The sequence below is a fragment of the Ailuropoda melanoleuca genome, chromosome 10 (genome assembly GCF_002007445.2).
Source record: "Ailuropoda melanoleuca isolate Jingjing chromosome 10, ASM200744v2, whole genome shotgun sequence".
In the NCBI taxonomy this organism is placed as follows: domain Eukaryota; kingdom Metazoa; phylum Chordata; class Mammalia; order Carnivora; family Ursidae; genus Ailuropoda; species Ailuropoda melanoleuca.
The window spans coordinates 41,248,988-41,268,043 of NC_048227.1; the positions used below are offsets into that span (position 1 = coordinate 41,248,988).

A 19,056-nucleotide genomic window follows, 5' to 3' on the forward strand; every position below is an offset into this window, starting at 1 on the left:
AGGAAGAAGCAGGCTCCCAGCGGAGGAACCTGATGTGGGGCTCGATCCCATAAACGCCGGGATCACGCCCTGAGCCGAAGGCAGACGCTTAACGACTGAGCCACCCAGGCGCCCCCAGCGGAGGAGCCTGATGTGGGGCTCGATCCCATAAACGCCGGGATCACGCCCTGAGCCGAAGGCAGACGCTTAATGACTGAGCCACCCAGGCGCCCCGGGTGCAGACATTCTTAAATGGAAATATATGCCATATATGCCAGAATAGAAAGCAAAATTTTTCCCAAATACGATTTTTCGGAAAAGAGAGTTGCCTTATATTTTCGTCTTTACTTTGTCCAAGAAGGACACAATTGTTCAGGAAGACAATATGTCTTGAAAGGGCTTCGAGCAATGGCAGTTTTCTAATAAGGACCACCTAAAAAATTAGGGGGCAAAGTCAAAGACATTCCTGAGGGTATGACTTTGGAGGACAAGCATGGGAGATCCTTACTAGTAGGCTTTTAAAAAAGTCACTAAAAAGAAAAGTACATATTTGTTGAGCGAATACAGAGGGGAAAAACAAAAACCTGCCCTAACGTTTAACAAATAGGCTTTGGAGACTCAAAATTTCCACTGACAGCATCCTCTTCGATTTAAAACGTGTTCTTTCTTAAAATACCTCAAAGGGAACTGTCAGATGAGTCCAAACGTCCCCGTGATGATGAAGACCGTGCTGTAGAAGATGCCTGTGAAGAATTAAATATAATGACTTGAGTGGAGAAGAAAGAATTGTTTAAATTAATGCCATTTTGTATAATTTGTGATTTTAACATGAACAAATATTTAAATATCTAAATTAACGAGTGGTTTAAAGAGACTTTAATTATGTAATTCACATCTATAAAAGTTTACATTCAAATCGTAGATTAGGTAATATAGATTTTAAAAGCTACATAATCCAGTTGGAAAAAGACACTAACACTTGAAGCATATATGTGTGTGCGTGTGTGAGCGCATGCATGAGTGTGAGTGCATGCATGAGTGCGTGCGTGTTTATGGAGGAATGGAAGAGTGAAGAAAGCTCCCCTGTGTAATTCTAACCCCAGTTTTCCATCATTTCCCCTCCCCATCCCTTTTAACAGCTGTAAGTCCAAACGATGTGTCCGATTTATGAGACTTGCTTAGGATACTTATGTAAAATACAGATTCCCAGACCTCTCCTCAGAGATTCTGATTCAAGAAGACTGGGGTAGAGATGGGAATTTACATTTTTAAACACCTAGGTGATTCTTAAGATCAGATAACTTTGGAAAGCACTGGCCTTTAGCATTAAATGAAATGATAGGACATGAATTTGGTGGTATCTTTTTTTGCACCTTATTAGCCTGAGTTCTTTCCTCTCCCACTGAGATGGAAAGACAAGCAGGTCTGGTCCCTCCCAGTCAGCCCCATTATTGCCTGCTTCCCATGGAGGGGAGGTGACAGCAGGATGACCAATGTTACTTGCGCACATCTGGGAGAAGTCTGGAATTTGTTCCTGCTTACTGACTAGTTGATGAAGATGGGGCATTACAGCCCTGAGCTCTCCGCAAGGCCAGAAGCAAGCAACAGTTGGGCGGCAGCCGCAGGGATTTAGGCAATAATGGGAGGTGGAAGCAAGCAGAATCAGCTTGCAGGAATGGAATTGCCCACAGAGATGGTAAGGGTAAGTGCCCCCTTTAAGGTCCTTCTGGCTGAACTAAATCAAATTGACATGAGACAGATAAACAGGAGAAAATCAAATTTAATAGCATTACGTATGGGGAATCTATACAGATGTGGAAACTCGAAAAACAGGCAAAATGAGGTCTCTATGTCATTCTGAACTAAGGAGAAGGGGGTAGGGATCTGTGACTTCAGAGGAAAGGAATGCACTGTACAGGGCGATAAGTAATAAAGCACATATTTGGTAATTAGATGTTTGCCCTACCATACAGATAGGTCACTCAGATAAGATTTATCTCTGCTAATAATCCTTATTCTGGGAAATACCCCCAATTTAGATTCTTCTGTGTGGTTAAGGGAGGAGCAGAAGTTTCTCTTGAGCCCACAGGGTCTTGACTGCCTTTGCTCAATCTTCACACCAGAGCAGCCCATCTTGGGGTGGCCTGCATTAGCATGGAAGAAATACGTCTTAACTGACCTACTGTAGTTGGGCATTCAGGGGAAGGGTTTTAGTTTGTTTTTTAAGATTTTATTTATTTATTTGAGAGAGAGAGAGAGCAGGAGCGGGGTGGGGGAGGGCAGAGTGAGAGGGAGAAGCAGACTCCCCGCTGAGCAGGGAGCCCAACATTGAGCCCCTGGCTCAATCCCAGGACCCTGAGATCATGACCTGAGCCACAGACAGACACTTAACTGACTGAGCCACCCAGGTACCCTAGGCCTTAGTTTTTTTACGTAGGTTTGGGAGACTAGAAAGATCCTCCTTGCCCCAGCAGCTTATTAGTACAGATTGAGCAAGCAGGGTATTCAAGACCTCAGGCAGCTGGACACTAGTTAATGCTCTCCCCACACTGAGTGTAGCAGCTAGATCAACTCCCTTTCATGGGGAAGGGTCTTGTCCACCTGCTTCTTGGGAGTGTCAAAATAACACAAAAGGGCAAAACTTGTGGTTTCTTGATACTGGATAAGACTAATGTTGTCTGAATTAACAAAGGACCCATAGAAGTTAGATATAAACTCATGAGTCCCTAAACTCCCAGTAAAGTTAATTACTGGGGTGCCTCAGTGGCTCAGTTGGTTAAGCGTAGGACTCTTGATTTTGAATTTGACCAGGTCATGATCCCAGGGTTGTGAGATCGAGCCCCACATGGGGTTCTGTGCTCAGCACAAAGTCTGCCTAAGATTTTCTCTCTCCCTCCCTTTCTGTCTCTCCCCCTCATATATGTGCCTGCTGTCTCTCTAAATAAATAAATAAAATCTTCTAAAAAATAAAGTTAATTATTTATTATAGTCAAGGATAGAGTCTATAGTAAAAAATGATCCTGCCAGGACGGATCCCCCACAACTCACCACACAAAAACATCCAAGGGATGGCATTGGAAATTAGAACTACTCTGTTAAACACAGCAGAAAGCCTGAATCACGTGAAAGAAAAATTCAAGAACCTTCTCAGAATTTCCCCTATGTTTGTTAAGATGGTAAAATTAACAGAGAGGGAGAGGCACCTGGGTGACTCAGTCACTTGAGCCACCTGCTTGTGATTTTGGCTCAGGTCATGATCTCAGGTAGCCCCACATCTGTCTCTGCCCTGGATGGGAGTCTGCTTGAGATTCTCTCCCTCTGCCCCTCCCCATCCATGCTCTCTCTCTCACACTCTCTCTCAAATAATTAAATAAATATTTTTTTAAAAAATGAACAGATATGGAGGGGTGTCTGGGTGGCTCAGTCGGTTAGGTGTCTGACTCTTGATTTCGGCTCAGGTCATGATCTCAGGGTGGTGGGGTTGAGCCCCACATGGAGCTCTGTGCTCAGTGGGGAGTCTGCTTGAGGTTCTCTACCTCCCTCTCCCTTTGTCCCTCCCCCCCATGTATGCACATGCGCATGTGCAAGCACATGTGCTCTCTCTCTAAAATAAATGAATAAATCTTTTAAAAAAAGAACTAATAGGAATTTATAAATAAATAAACAAAATTAACAGAGAGGAAAGGAAAATATTTTAGGCTAGATAGAAAATCTTCAGGTATCTCTGATCTGGCCAATGGATTCATTCACTCCAGCAATGCCTCACAAATTGCAGATCATGACCCATTAGTGGATTGTGAAATCTTTTTTTAAAAGGGAAATAAAGAGAAAGGGGAGGTAATCAGAAGGGGGAATGAAGCATGGGAGACTATGGACTCTGATGAAGCATGAGAGACTATGGACTCTGAGAAACAAACTGAGGGCTTCAGAGGGGAGGGGGTGGGGGAATGGGATAGGCTGGTGATGGGTAGTAAGGAGGGCACGTATTGCATGGTGCACTGGGTGTTATACGCAACTAACGAAGCATCGAACTTTACATCGGAATCCGGGGACTAACATAATATAATATAATAAAAAATCATTAAAAAAAAGGGAAATAAAGAAAAAAAATCCTAGAATGCATGGCATGCAGGAAGGATACTGCTTTGTGAGGATTTTTTTAACNCACTGGGTGTTATACGCAACTAATGAAGCATCGAACTTTACATCGGAATCCGGGGATGTACTATATGGTGACTAACATAATATAATAAAAAATCATTAAAAAAAAAAGGGAAATAAAGAAAAAAAATCCTAGAATGCATGGCATGCAGGAAGGATACTGCTTTGTGAGGTTTTTTTTAATNAAACTGAGGGCCTCAGAGGGGAGGGGGTGGGGGACTGGGATAGGCTGGTGATGGGTAGTAAGGGAGGGCACGTATTGCATGGTGCACTGGGTGTTATACGCAACTAACGAAGCATCGAACTTTACATCGGAATCCGGGGACTAACATAATATAATATAATAAAAAATCATTAAAAAAAAGGGAAATAAAGAAAAAAAATCCTAGAATGCATGGCATGCAGGAAGGATACTGCTTTGTGAGGATTTTTTTAACATTTATGGGGTGCCTGGCTGGCTCAGTCAGTGGAACACGTGACTCTTGATCTCAGGGTCATGAGTTCAAGCCCCACACTGGGCAGAGAGCTCACTTAAAAGAAATAAAAATGAAAATTAAAAGTAAAAGTAATATTTATAAGGGGCACCCGGCTGGCTCAGTTGGTGGAGCATATGACTCTTGATCTCAGGTTCGTGAGTTCATACCCCACATTGGATGTAGAGGTTACTTAAAAATAAAATCTTTAAAAATAATAATAATAATAATTAAAAATAAACTCTTAAAAAGGTAGTATTTATAGGTGTATGTGGTAGTTTGCAGTACGAATTATATTTATTGCCACTCACAACAAAATTTAAAATGGATTCCATAAAGGGTTAACTCCAACAGTTCCATAAAGTGCTTTATTTTCTATTACTAAAATCCTTGCATCTCTAAAATCTGCCTTTTAGCTATTTTATTAAGCACAATGTCTGGCATATAATAGGTGTCGTATGAGTCAGTGATGAATGAAAAAAAATTATTATTTCCTTCAGAAAATGACTGACAAAGGGCTCAAGACTCTTGGTTCCTCTTATTTGCCATGCACTGTACAGGAATGCTGGTTCACCTCTGTTGAGGGTGGATGAGCCACGGTTGGAGAGGGAGGTAAGAACCCGGGAGGCAGGTTCTCTCAAACTTTATTTAGGAGTTTGACTGAGACCTATAATGCAGAGCTATGATGGATGTTAAGCAAGAGACTGATGTGGTCAGAATGGTGGTGGTTTAGAAAGGTCACTCTGGGTCTTGTGTGGAGAACGGAGTGGATGGATGGATGAGGTGGAGAGACGTTAGTGAAGAGGCTATTGAGACCCACATAAGAGGAGATGGTGGCCTAAACCAGGATAGTGGCAAAAGAGTGGAGAGAATAGATTGAATAGATGTTTATAAAGCTGAGCTGTAAGAACTGGGTGCTTGATTGGATGGAGTGAGTGGGAAGGGAGAGTCAAGGAGGCCCACGTTTCTGGCAGGGACTGCAGGGAGCATAGTCACACCACCATAGAAGGAGGAAAAGATTTAGCAAGAACGAAGTGAGTTCAGTTTTGGGCATGTTAGATTGGAGGGTCGTCTTATAGAAGATTCCAGCAAAAGTATGCTAATGGCAATTTTAAAGGTAGGTCTGCAGCTCAAGAAAAGGTTAGGATTGAAATGTATCTTTTTGAATTTTAATCCAGATCAGTGTTTTGTTTTCTATAAATATGGTTGCACATATTGAAGTAAAAGGTTGAATATGGCTAAGATCAAAGGCTTATTCTCTCTTGATTTTCTCAGAATTTGATAGACTTTTGCTTCTTAGAAAACCAAATGTCTGAAAAAGATATTTAATTCTCTTCTGATATTTAAACACTCTCTGTTAATATTATTTTCTGCATTGGATTAGGAAGAAGAAGGCATAATCTTGAGTGAAGTATATTTAGAAGGTTGCTCTTGCTGGTTCTCGTGTGAGAAGGGGTATTTCTTTTTAAATTTCCCAGAATTTTAGCCTTCATAACCCCATGCAGCAGTAAATCCTAAACTTCAAGTCCCCATCTTCGTATTTGTGAAGGGAGGGCATGTAAAGGGACATGTGGTTAGACTGCTTAGAACAGTAGTGAGACAGTGGACTCTCCAGCCAGACTCCTGGCCTTGTGTCTTACTGGTTATGTGATCTTGACCAAGTTATTTGGACCCTCTACCCTCAGTTGCCTGGTCTATAAAATAGGAGTGATGATAGTACCCACCTCTTGGGTTTATGAAGAAAACTTCTGTAAAAGCACTTAAGAGCCCGAAACATTGTGTGCGCTCAATCATATATTATTAGTAAGTAATTCTGTCAAAGGCAACATTTTCTTTCTCCTAAACTCAACATCACTACCGATTAAAAAATCTTAGAAAAATATTATTTTAGATCAGGTTTTCCAATCAGAAACAGAATTTTGTATATAAGATACAACATTTAAAGTTAGTCTTCTCTGGGAACTCTTTGGATCTGTAAAAGTCATTACAGAGTGGCATCCTACAAAGCAAGTCAGAATCAACAAGGTGGACTGTTTGGAAAGGAATTTCCAGATGGCTAGGGATTAAGACCAGAGCAGCAAGAATTAGTATCTGAAGTTTACTGAAAAAACAGTTCTATATTCCAAACAGCCATGTTTCCATCAAATATATGGAGAGATAAGATGGTTTTAAAATAAAATAAAAATAAAAGTGCAAATAGAGTGATTTATCCTTATTTCTCTAAAATGAAAGTTGGTTAATCAGGACAAACATTTTTACTAAAGGGACCCCACAGGGCCAGTGAAGCAATGATATTCATGTACGGTCGACAACCTCACAAACAAGACGGACCATACTTACGCTTCACCAAAGAGAATATTCTGCTCCCAGAATGCTTAGTTATGAATACGCTTGAAATAAAACAAGAACATTACTGAATCATGAGCATGACACATGCTTTTAAATTGGCAGTTAACATTCTTGAAAGCAATGGTTTAGCAATATTACAAATGATGTACTGCTTAAAGTAAAGCATAATACTATGCTGGATTACAAATTACAACCAGTCTATAGAAGTTAAATGCATACCATACTTTAATAATCAAGACAGTTCACCCATTTTTCTGGAGTATGTCTCAAACAGAGTTAGCATATAACCCGTATATAACAATATTGCTGTGTTTCTAGTCATTTTATATTTAAGGGTCCAAAATATATTATGCTCACAAAATAACACTGTCCATGAATGCCAACCAGTTTTTTAAAATTTATAATCCTTCAAAAACACTCTACCCTGGTCATACACACTCATTTATATCACTAAAAATAACCAAAGATGGTAATTCACAGTCTCACCTCCACATAGAAGTTCTAATTGCCCTAAAAACCTGTAGGTCAAGTTCTCAACCTTTGAAAATGAGCAAACATGTTCCAGAGCAGTCACTGTAGCCATGTATTTGGGCTTTGTATTTATAGCATTAGGTTTGAGACCTAAACATGGCCATATACATCGCAGTAAGCTAAGTTCCATATCAAAAATAAAATGCAAAAGGAATAGAAGGGATTTTGTAATTCCAATAGCACAGACTTAAAAAACTGAACACTTAGACATAACTCCTGCATCTGTCTTTGACTAAGAGGTCATTGCCATGCTTACAGGTTTGAGGCAGTAATCTATGTATTAGTGCGTGATCAATCAAAGAGTGCACTTACTACCATGAACTCAGGGCCTATGCCATAGGATTATTTTTGCTTTTCCCCCAAAGAATCATTTGCTCCTGAAGTAATAGACTTTTAAGGCACATTTTAACAAAAACCCATCATATGCCCAGCTTAAAAATGGAAGTTCCTCCTGACTACAATAATATGTAAGATACCTAAGTAACGTGTGATTTACCAGGTAGGCAAGTGCCTCTACCTTGAGGATAAAGTCACATTAGAAAAGTGATTCTTTATTTGCTTAATCAAAAAGAAACATTGTGTAAAAAATATTAGAACATTAAATTTATAAGAATAACCCATATGTACCAAGCCTGTTGGCAAAGATCCAAAGATCCAACAGGATATAGGTCTAGAAATTAAGAAAAATTCTCCTTTGGAACCCTGGGTTCCAACCCACCCAGGTGTCTGAGCAGGAATCATGAGGAAGGGAGTTGGGTGCCTTAATGATTTTTAGAAATCCTTCCAAAATGCACAGACCCTTGGGAAGACTCAAACCTTACACCTCAATCAGCTGCCGTCTTGCATTGCAGTTAGCAGCGTCAAAGGAATAGGACTTGGGGAGGGAAGGAGAGAGGATGGAAGAAAGCCATAGATAGAAGTGGGATAGTTTCGGGGTTTTTTTTTTTTTTTATTATATTATGTTAGTCACCATACAGTACATCCCTGGTTTTTGATGTGAAGTTCGATGATTCATTCGTTGCGTATAAAGAAGTGGGATAGTTTCAAGGGCAAGTCGCTTTAGGAACTCGGTACATTTTGCTAGGATCAGCTTTGATTTCCTTATGGGTCTTTGCTTAAAAATAAATAAATACATAAAATTATATTCTAATACCCACAAGTAGGCTTTAGGGCACTGACCCTTGGGACGGACATAGAATTACCTACTAGGAATGGTTTGGGGTGAGGGGAGATTTAGGAGTCCCTTGACATCCTGAAAGTCTAAAGTAAACATAAGCAGAAGAATTCATAGAAACAAACACATAGCTAACTGTAATGCCTCCTCTGGCCGTCCTCTTCCCGTTGATCATTAGGGGTTTGCAGGATGGCTTTTCAGCTGTGCAGAGCGTGCTGCTGGCCAGTTGAGCTCTAGTTCAGTCCTAAGGTGGCAACGGGCAGAGTCCACAAGGCACACTCATGGACGAGCAGGAGACTTGGGGGCGACAAGGTGCTCACCAGGAGCACACTCTGGGTTATGATCCTAAATAAACATTCTAAATGTTGCACAACAGGCCCACTTCCCAGGGGCCAAACATACAAATTGTATATCTATTTTTAAATCTGTAGGTACCAATTACCTGCATTTGGGAAACCATGTGACCTCTGACGTAACTTCAGCCTGGGTAGCACGTACAGAAAAGCCTCCTGAAACCCTGAAGTTCAGCAACATTCCTATTTCTCTCCAGTGACTGGCACCATTTTGGAAATCTGGTCCCGAAGGTTCTAAAGAACAGTAATGCAGCAAAAAGGAATAACCTCTCTGTATAAAATGATTATAGAGACGTGTGTTGAGGTAAAGAGCTCTGTAAAAACAGTTGCGTAGGGAAGTACTGCCACGGCTATAGAAATTTTTAGATAAGTTTGGTGCTAACGTTATTCTACAAAACTCCCGTTTATACCAGTTATAAACGGGACACAGTTCTTATTGCTCCTGGAGCTTGCTGCCCCAATCTGTTCCAGCTCCACTGAAAAGGATTTTTCTCAACAATTAGTAGCAAAGATTCCCAAATTTATAAAAAAAAAAAGTCATTACCAGTGCATTGCTTTTTGATTTCTGGTTGCCATAGAGATCCACTACACTATAGTATGCATGTCCTTGACACCAAGTACAGAAAAAAGCTTAGAAAAGTCGTTTTATCAAAGTTCAAAGAAAAAAACATGAAAAAGAGCAAAATATATACAGTTCCTGGCAGTCCTCACACAGGAGTTTCTGACTACAGACCATAAAACTTTACATCTGTGTAACGAAATTACAGTAGATTTTACTTCATTGTTAAAATACAAGTTTTGGCTTCAAAGTGCTCACTTTATTTAAAAAAGAGAAGATTGAGAGGGTTGCAGGATTTTTTTTTTTTTTTTTACAACAAATACGTCATGTGTCCCAGTCTCCTTCTTCCTCTTCCTTTAGTGCAACACCGGCAGCAGCCTCCCTGAAAGGGCTGACTTGCAAGGACCTTCCCGAAGCCTCACTGCAGCAGCACGTTAGGGGTCCCGTTGGGGGTGGCTCCTTTTTTCTTCTGCAGCCGATTCTGAACCTTTCGTGATTTCACCATTTTCATCCTCACCTCAAAAACCTCATGGATGGCCTTCCGGAAGCAATGAAAATTATAGTCAATAAGCCCTGGGGAAGAAAACAAAATATTTAGACATGTCGCACAGAAATAATCTCCTCTTGGGGCACCTGGGTGGCTCAGTCGGTTAAGCATCTGCCTTCAGCTCAGGTCATGATCCTGGGGTCCTGGGATCGAGTCCCGCGTCGGGCTCCTTGTTCAACAGGGAACCTGCTTTTTCCTCTGCCCCTCACCCTGCTTGTGCTCTCTCTCTCTGACAAATAAATAAATAAAATCTGAAAGAAAGAAAGAAAGAAAGAAAGAAAAAGAAAGAAAGAAAGACTCTTCTCTTGCCGTGTCTGTGGTGGCCGGGACAAGCAATTAGGGGGAGGCAGAAGAGTGGCCGTAACAGAAGGTCCACAGGTTTCCCTAGGAGCTCTGTGGCTGGTCTTGAGGAATCGCAGGCGAGGTTCTGTAAATGGACATGTTTTCCTAAGGAAAGGTTCCAGAGCACAGACCACATTTTCAAAGGTGCCTCGGACCTACAACATTGAAAAAGCACCTGAAGTGCACATTGTTTTGACCTATCAGAACTCAAGATTTCCTGGGGCGCCTGGACGGCGCAGTCGTTAAGCATCCGCCTTTAGCTCAGGGCGTGATCCCAGGGTCCTGGGATGGAGCCCCTCATCAGGCTCCCTGCTCCGCCATGAGCCTGCTTCTTCCTCTCATGAGCCTGCTTCTTCCTCTCCCACTCCCCCTGCTTGTGTTCCCTCTTTCACTGGCTGTCTCTCTGTCAAATAAATAAATAAATAAATAAATAAATAAATAAATAAAATCTTTAAAATAAAATATTCTTTAAAAAAAAAAAGAACTCAAGATTTCTTACAATTATATATCCTCCATGAAATATTTATTATGTTTCCCCAAAAGGGATTATTTTTTTTTTTTAAGATTTTATTTATTTATTCAACAGAGATAGAGACAGCCAGTGAGAGAGGGAACACAAGNAGTGAGAGAGGGAACACAAGCAGGGGGAGTGGGAGAGGAAGAAGCAGGCTCATAGCAGAGGAGCCTGATGTGGGGCTTGATCCCGCAACGCCAGGATCACGCCCTGAGCTGAAGGCAGACGCTTAACCGCTGTGCCACCCAGGCGCCCCCCCCAAAAGGGATTATTAAATTGAATCTGAGTGGAGGCAGACCCTGACATGAAGTGCAGCTGAGATCTCAAAGCTTCAGTATCCATCATTCTGTCAATCGATATTCACTGAACACCTATTATGTTTAAGCCACCGTCAGAAGCCCTGGGGAAAGCAAGGTCCCTGTCTCTGATTTTAGAGTGCTAGCAGTCACCTCAGGTCAATTGCAAGCTCGGAAGTTCAACCGCCAATGACACTCTTGGTTTTTCAACTCTAAGTAAATTTTAAATGCAGAAATAGTAGGGGAGAATCTTTTTGCGTCTTCTGAGGTCATTGGTACAAGAATGGAATAAAAGATTAATCCCAAGTCTTGAGTGCATTTTTCAGCACACTAATTTGTAAAAGTGTTGAGAGCAACATTATGTTTGTACCAATTAGGATAAGGCAGTTGGTTCAATTTACTATCTTTATATTTATTAAAATAACTAGCCTAACAACCATTTCCATCCACTGAGGTGATGCTTCCAAAGCCCCAACCAAAATAAAATAACTGGGATCCCAGCCAAGGAATGAAATTCTTCAAAGCAGTCATATAACTGCACGAGCACTGGAGGAAACACCAGCTCAGCTTCCAGAAGCAGGAAACCTTCTGAGTGGCGCCCTCTGCTGCTTCTGAAGCAACAGTGACCACAGTGCAATAAAACCTCCAAGTGATCTCAACACAAGACTACTGGAATGAGGGGGAAAGAAAAAAGACATAAATAATCCCAGGGGAGCCTGGCTGGCTCTGTCGGTAGAGCACGTGACTCTTGATCTCAGTGTTGTGAGTTCGAGCCCCACACTGGGTGTAGAGATTACTTAAAAATAAGATCTTTTTATTTTTTAAAGATTTTATTTATTTATTTGGCACAGACAGAGAGAGAGAGCACAAGCTGGGAGAGGGGCAGGCAGAGGGAGAAGCAGGCTCCCTGTGCAGGGAGCCCAATGCAGAACTTGAACCCAGAACCCTGGGATCATGACCTGAGCCAAAGGCAGATGCTTAACCAACTGAGCCACCCAGGCGCCCTACTTAAAAATAAAGTCTTAAAAAAAATAAGCATTTCTTTTCTGCCTGAGGCTTTCTTTGGTACCACAGAACTTCTTTGAGCACACATAGACAGGTACCAGCGATATGGGAATGAACGTTCCGAGGGCACCCCTCAAACAAAGGGGCATGGAGGCAGGTGGGTAAATGTTGCAGTCTTCCATACTCAACTGGAGTGATTCTGAGTTTGTTCCACACAGCTTTTCAGAGAATCTCTTACCGGGAGTGAACGTAAAGCTGCTCACTGACACCACTGGCTTTTCTACGTGCCTTGTCTCATTTCCCTACTTCCTCATTTTTGTTTCTTGGGACCATCTTCCGAACAAAGCATGTAATTAAAAGAAAATAAACAAGGAGCAAAGAAATGATTTTTTTTAGTGGGAATTGGGACAGGAGATGTGAAAACAACCTCAAAATTCTTTTCCTATATAGGCAACCAACTGCCTCTGGAAGAAAGCTTAGCTAGAAAAACTTTGGCTCAGTGAAAATTCAACTTGCAGAAATATTCTGTTGATAGTTCCTGACAAATCTTAACTTATTCATCTTCTCAATTTAAAATTTAACAGTACTGGGCGGCTGGGTGGCTCAGTTAAGCGACTGCTTTCTGCCCAGGGTCCTGGGATCGAGCCCCACATCAGGCTCCCCCTGCTCAAAGGGGAGCCTGCTTCACTTTCTCCCTCTGCCTGCTGCTCCCCCTGCTTGTGCTCTCTCTCTTTCTGTCAAATAAATAATAAAATCTTTTAAAAAATAAACAAAATATAACAGTATCTTGCTGCATTTGGAGTTTTAAAAGTAAAAATTCACAACTGAGGTTTTTAAAGAAAGTAAGCATTCACACCAAGTATCTGCCATTTCTTTCAACCTCTTCACTGAAGGCAGTTGAAACGCAAGAACAGAGACACGAACAGAACAAACACTATTTTCACCACCATAAACGTGATGGTTCCACATCCTTCTTTGCTTCAGTGGTTCCCAACCCTAGCCGCACCTTAAAAACATTCAGAGAACCTAAAAAAATTTAACAAACCCTAGGCCCCTCTCCCAGGAATTCTGTTCTAATTGTTTGGAGGAGGGCCCGGAGGTCCGTATTTTTTAACTGCCTCCTTTCCCAAGGTGCCCATAACGTGCAGGCAAGGCTGAAAACTGCACATCTGCTTTCGACCCCTCCTCTCTGCCAAAGTAGTCGCAGAGACCGTTAATGAAAACTCAGATGGAGACCCGGCGTGAGGAAAAGCTAATCAACCAGTGTCAGTTACCAGCGCCAACAGGGCTCTGCCACACTTGAGATTAAAACAACAAAAACAGAGGTGCCTGACTGTCTCAGCTGGTACAGAATGTGACCCTTGATCTTGGGGTTGAGCCCCAAGCTGGGTACAGAGATTACTTAAAAATAAAAACCTTTAAAGAAGAAAAAGTAAAGCCACAAAACCAAACTACTCTATGCATTTATAAGCATTAAGTTCTTTTTAAAGACACCACCTGATCCCCAGGTGACCAACTCATCCCATCTGCCTGGGACATTCCCAGTATCAGCTCTGAATGTCTCCTGCCCTCGGAACCCCTTCTATCCCAGGCAAATGGAGATAATCACTCGAAAAAGCAAATGAGTTTAACATGATGGGGTTAAATCTGTCTGCCACTTCCTAGCTATAACATTAAAACCAATGCCCAGGTTTCTAGCTAGTTTAATAAATTCCACCAAATCTGCCTATCCTCAGAGATGATCCCATCGAGGTGGCTTAGCGGTCAGTCGCTTACAGAGATCCACATAATAAACTCCTGCTTCATTTCCACAACCATAGATGGATGTTAAAATTAGTGGGCAAAGGTTTGAGGAGGAAGAGGATTTACATAATTTGGAAGTATTTATTAACTACAAAGGGAAAGACAGGAAATTTCCAGTGGAAAAACGTGACAGACATTACCTTAACTAAATCAAGGTCAGCATCACCAGGAGTAATAAGACTTATCGACATCATGAACCACTTGATATGATGCACTGAGAAGGACACATTCTCATCAGAGTGCACACTCTTGTTCCAACTGTGTGGAAACAGCTGACAAACCCTATTCGAGGTATATTCTACAAAACAATTGATCAATATTCTTCGAAAGTGTCGAGGTCGTGGAAGATAAAGAACTATCACAGATTGGAGGAGACTAAGAGGAATCTTGACTAAATCAATTTGGGATCCTGGAACACAGAAAGGGTACTTTTGGAAAAATGATGAAATCTCAGTAAGGTCTATGGCTTCTTAATGAATACTAATTAATTCATTACTACTATTAATTAGTATTATACCAATGGTGAGTCCCTATTTTTCATTACTGTAGTATGTAAGATGTTAACATTTGGGAAAGTGGATGAGGAATATGTGTAAACTATGTACTATTTTTGCAACGTTTCTGTTCAGTCTAAAATCAGTTCAGAATAAACAAGCTCTCCGGCTTGATGCTAATGTACCCTAAATTTTAGGATCTGCCCTCACCTAAAGGATTTTGGGGCTCTAGTTGTACTATTTGCATTTTATTTTACTTGGCTTCCAAAATCAACATGAAATATCAATCACCAAATATAAATTCTGGAAATACCGTTAACCAAGGAAATATATCTATAATGGTTTAAAACACAATACACACGACTGATTCTATGTCGGGACAAGCCCAGGAATCTGAGCTCTGACTGCCATACACTAGAAGTAGGACTTTGAGTCACTGATAGTTCCCCTGTCTGGGTAAAATCATCTATAATTGAGAGGATGAAGCAAGGTATGGTCCTGTCAAAATTCCACGAGCCTATTATATAACTTGTTCTTACTTTCAGCAAGATGAAACTAAGGAGTAAAAGATTAACACCACTTAACTAAAAGTTTTGAAGGCCAAGAACACAAAAGTCAATTTGGCTGATATCAGTCAGTAAATATAGGAAAGATATACAACTACACCAAGAAGCAAGGAAATGTAAATTCAAATGATGCTAGCTTTTAATAATTAATTTTTCAGTGCTAATACCCAATATTGATAGGACTACAGCAAAATGGACACACTTGTATTCTCTTAGTAGCGTAAACCCATAACGTCTTTGGGAAGGACATGTTGGTAATACATACTAGAAGCCACCAAAACATGCCCACCCTACCCTTGGACCTAAGTAATTCCATTTGTTGAAGTTTTTCTTGAGGAAATAACCAAAATGTACACAAATATTCAGTGCGAAGAAGGTCATCACAGACTATTCACAACATTAAAATCTAGAAACAATATAAATTTTTAACAATAAAAGAAACTAGCAGAATCATTAAAATGATGTGGTAAATAAAGGCTCAGTGAATTAGAAAGATGTCTCTAATTAGAAAGATGTCTCTAATTACTTCACTGTAATTCAGTGAGCGTTACAAGGTAGTATTTATCATATCATCACGTATAGACAGAGACAGAGCTAGAGATGAAAAAGTCTGAAAAGTTGTAAAGAAAATGTTGAGAGAGTGATTTCTGAGTGAGAAGTTATCAATAATTATTTCTTTTTTGCTTATTTGTTGCTTCTAAATTTTCTAAGAGAATCTGTTCCTTTGTAATAAAAAAGAAACAATAAAAATCTAAATTACGCTTTCACGCTCAATGACTTAGGAAAATCTTCCTGATATAAATGAGTGAAAACAACAGATGTAAAACCATAAAGACACTATGGCCTCCTTTTGTGGCAGGAAAGGAGGGATGAGAGAAGGGAAGAAGGCAAGATGGGAGGGAGGAAAGAAGGGAGAAAGAAAATCTCAGAAATGTAACATGGAATTTAGCTCTAGATGGCAAAATTGAGTGGTTTTATTTTGTTCTTTATACTTCCCCAAATTTTCAAAGTATTTTTATAATGAACATGTGTGCTTATAAGGGGGGGAAATGGCTATTTTAGTAAATGTTACTATTGGCACTCTGTTGGGAATTTTTTACCCCCAAAATTGGTAAATCATGCCCTAGTTGCTAGCAAAAATCCCTAGCATGTCAGTAGGCTGTTTTAAATAGTAGTTTAAATTTAAATAGTAGTTTAAATTCCCAGTTTAAATAGTAGGGGGAAATGAGTTACCTCTATGAGGCTAGTTGCTTTAGTTTTATTTATTTATACTTATTTATTTTATATTTGTATATAATACATACTTTTATATTATACATTTATATCATATTATGTCACATTTATCATGTATTTATATATCTTTTGTTTTTGTTTCACTTATTGGTGACCTTATTAAGTATACTCATGTCTTCCCTTTTCAGAATCATGATGCTATCCCTGTGTTTTGAGGACTAAAGAATATACAAAGGCTGAACAGAAATTAAACACGTCTCTCTTTAATGTTGTACAAGTCCCCTCCTTTACACAGGGATCTCAAATGGCCCTACAGTCCCTAAGACCTTCTACAGGAGTGGACCAGGAGGGAGGCCTCCGCCCTCACTGCAGAGTGCTGGGCCCTCCCTGGCAAGAGACATTATAGCCTGGCAACAAGGCTTCAACCAGCTTCCCTCCAGGAAAAGCCAGAGCCCCTGGGAGGACTGTCTGGGGCTCCTTCTATCTCATGGCAGCTACATCACTAGAGGGCAGTTCTTCCCTGATCCCAAAAGCCTGAGAGCTGCGGGGAGGAGCCAAAGGGACCTGTGACTCAAGCCTGGACGCTTCAGGAGGCGTGTGCTGACCACCCACATTTGACAAACGGGAGAAGCAGTCATCAGTCTGAAATGAAATGGTTCATTTAAATCACACACACACACACAAAATTACCTTTTCTTTCAAAGCTTTCCTCTCTGACAAAGCAGACAAGAGCCAGGAACTTTGTCACCTCTTTTAAATAAAGAACTGTTGTATTGTTCAGCTTTATAATGGCCGTTGATTCCTTGTCATAGGGGGTTCCTGCCCCATCTTCTTTGAGACTAAAGGGGGACAGAAACCAGAACATATGTGACCATTGAGAAGAAACTACAAATTGTAGTCCAGTGACAGAGACCAGCTTTAATACTCAGAATGATAATCATAATGAGAAGTCATTTCCAATCACCGGGCCTTTCAGCAAAAGTCTCTGAAACATACAATTGCAAGAATGTACATAGTGTAAGACAGTCCCTTCCTATGGACACAGTGTCGCTGCTGGGGCAGGAAGGCATCTCTCCAGGCACCCAAGGAACACGGGTGAGGGATGGAAGCTGGCCATTCTCCCCTCCGTAGCCCATAAGGGCTTCTTGTTTCTTCCTGACAGAATAACCAGGCTGTCAAAAGCATGATCTGAGGAAGACCAAGGAGAGCTGAATGACTCTTCCAAATTACAGAAGCCTAAGGAGACAGGACAGCCAAACACTGGCCTAGATCCTGGATCAGGGAGAAAGGATGGAATTGGAACCACTGGTAAGATTTGAATATGGACAATATATTAGACAGTGCATTAATGTAGCCGTGGCTACACATGCTTAATTTGGGAAACTGTGGTCCTGCAAGAGAATGTCTGTTTGGTTTTTTTTTTAAAGAGATAGACACTCAAGTGGCTAGGATCAAAGAATCAACATGTCTGCAATTCACTCTCAATGGTTCGGCAAATCAAACCACAAAATGTATTTAAAAAAGAGAGCACAAATATGGCAAAATGATAAAAATGGGTGGATCCCAGTGAAGGGTATCATATAGGCGTTTGCTGGCCTATCCTTGCACATTTTCTGTAGTTTTGAAATTTTTTCAAAATAAAACACTAAATAAATATACTGGTCTATTTAAGAAAAGGTGTGGCCTGCAGACAGATGACTTGGGTTTGAACCCCAGCTCACTTGTTATGTGAACTGGAGCGAGGTAACTTCTTTGAGCCTCAATTCCCTTATCTGTATACTAACAGTAATTACCTCGAAGTCTCCCAAAGCAGTGAGTAACAGATAAACAGCACTGAGCATAGCGCTCAGACCATGTAAAATGCACAATGAATGTTAACCACTATTATTATTATGATGCCCTTTAATGATCAAAACTGGACCCTCCGAAGACACTGATGTAATCAGAGTTTTGTGTCCTGTCCTCAGAGCAAAGGAGCACTTCCCTGCACCTTTTCCCCTTATCTGAAACCGTGTGTGTATGTGTGTATGTATGTATGTATTTTTACTTCCCAAATTAATGAATAATTGACCAGAAACTTGACTTAATTGAAATTATGCTAGACCTTATTAATACAACATAGCAACACAGTTAGTGCCAAACCTGATCCCTGAGCCAACATTTACAATGTGACAGGCACCTTCCTTAGTATTTATCATGAATTATCTACCATCTGGCCTAAGAATCCTCTAAGCTGGGTACTGAGAAACTGAGGCTAGGGGAAATCGGATAATTTGGTCAAGGCTGATGATGGGGGGTAGAGCCAGGACCTCAAACTAATCTAATTTCAGTGTTAATGCTTTTAGTCTCATAAATATCATAAAGAGGTAGGGTGACGAACCAGATAAAATGAAAAGCCTAAATTGTGAGAGTATTTCAAAGGAAATGTAAGTTTTTAGCTTTGAGAATATTTTAAACTGGCACACACATGGCTACTTAAAAGTAAATTGGGGGAAAAAGTTTTTTAAAAAAGGATTCAACTCACTGTGACCTACCAAAACAGTAAAGAAAAATCTTTAAGAAGTCTTGGATCTCAGATGTTAAAGATGCTTTATCAGAGCTCTTAACTTCCTTTGTACTATTTTTAGCTGCTGTTTTTCTAGACTGAATTTCTCTTGCTAATAAGTAGTGTTCTGAG

At 40.6% G+C, this 19,056-nt stretch overlaps 1 protein-coding gene across 1 annotated transcript in view; it reads right to left on the minus strand.

The window, feature by feature from the left end:
• Positions 1-6,400: 6,400 nt before the first annotated feature.
• The window catches only part of RRAGD (Ras related GTP binding D), a 39,699-nt gene continuing 27,043 nt past the window's right edge, over positions 6,401-19,056 (minus strand). Inside the window, exons 6-7 of the mRNA XM_002922661.3 lie at positions 17,070-17,218; positions 6,401-10,152 (exon numbers count right to left, since the gene is read on the minus strand). Of these exons, the coding sequence (XP_002922707.1) occupies positions 9,998-10,152; positions 17,070-17,218 (304 nt within the window). The 3' untranslated portion in view covers positions 6,401-9,997. The remainder of the gene's footprint in view (positions 10,153-17,069; positions 17,219-19,056) is intronic.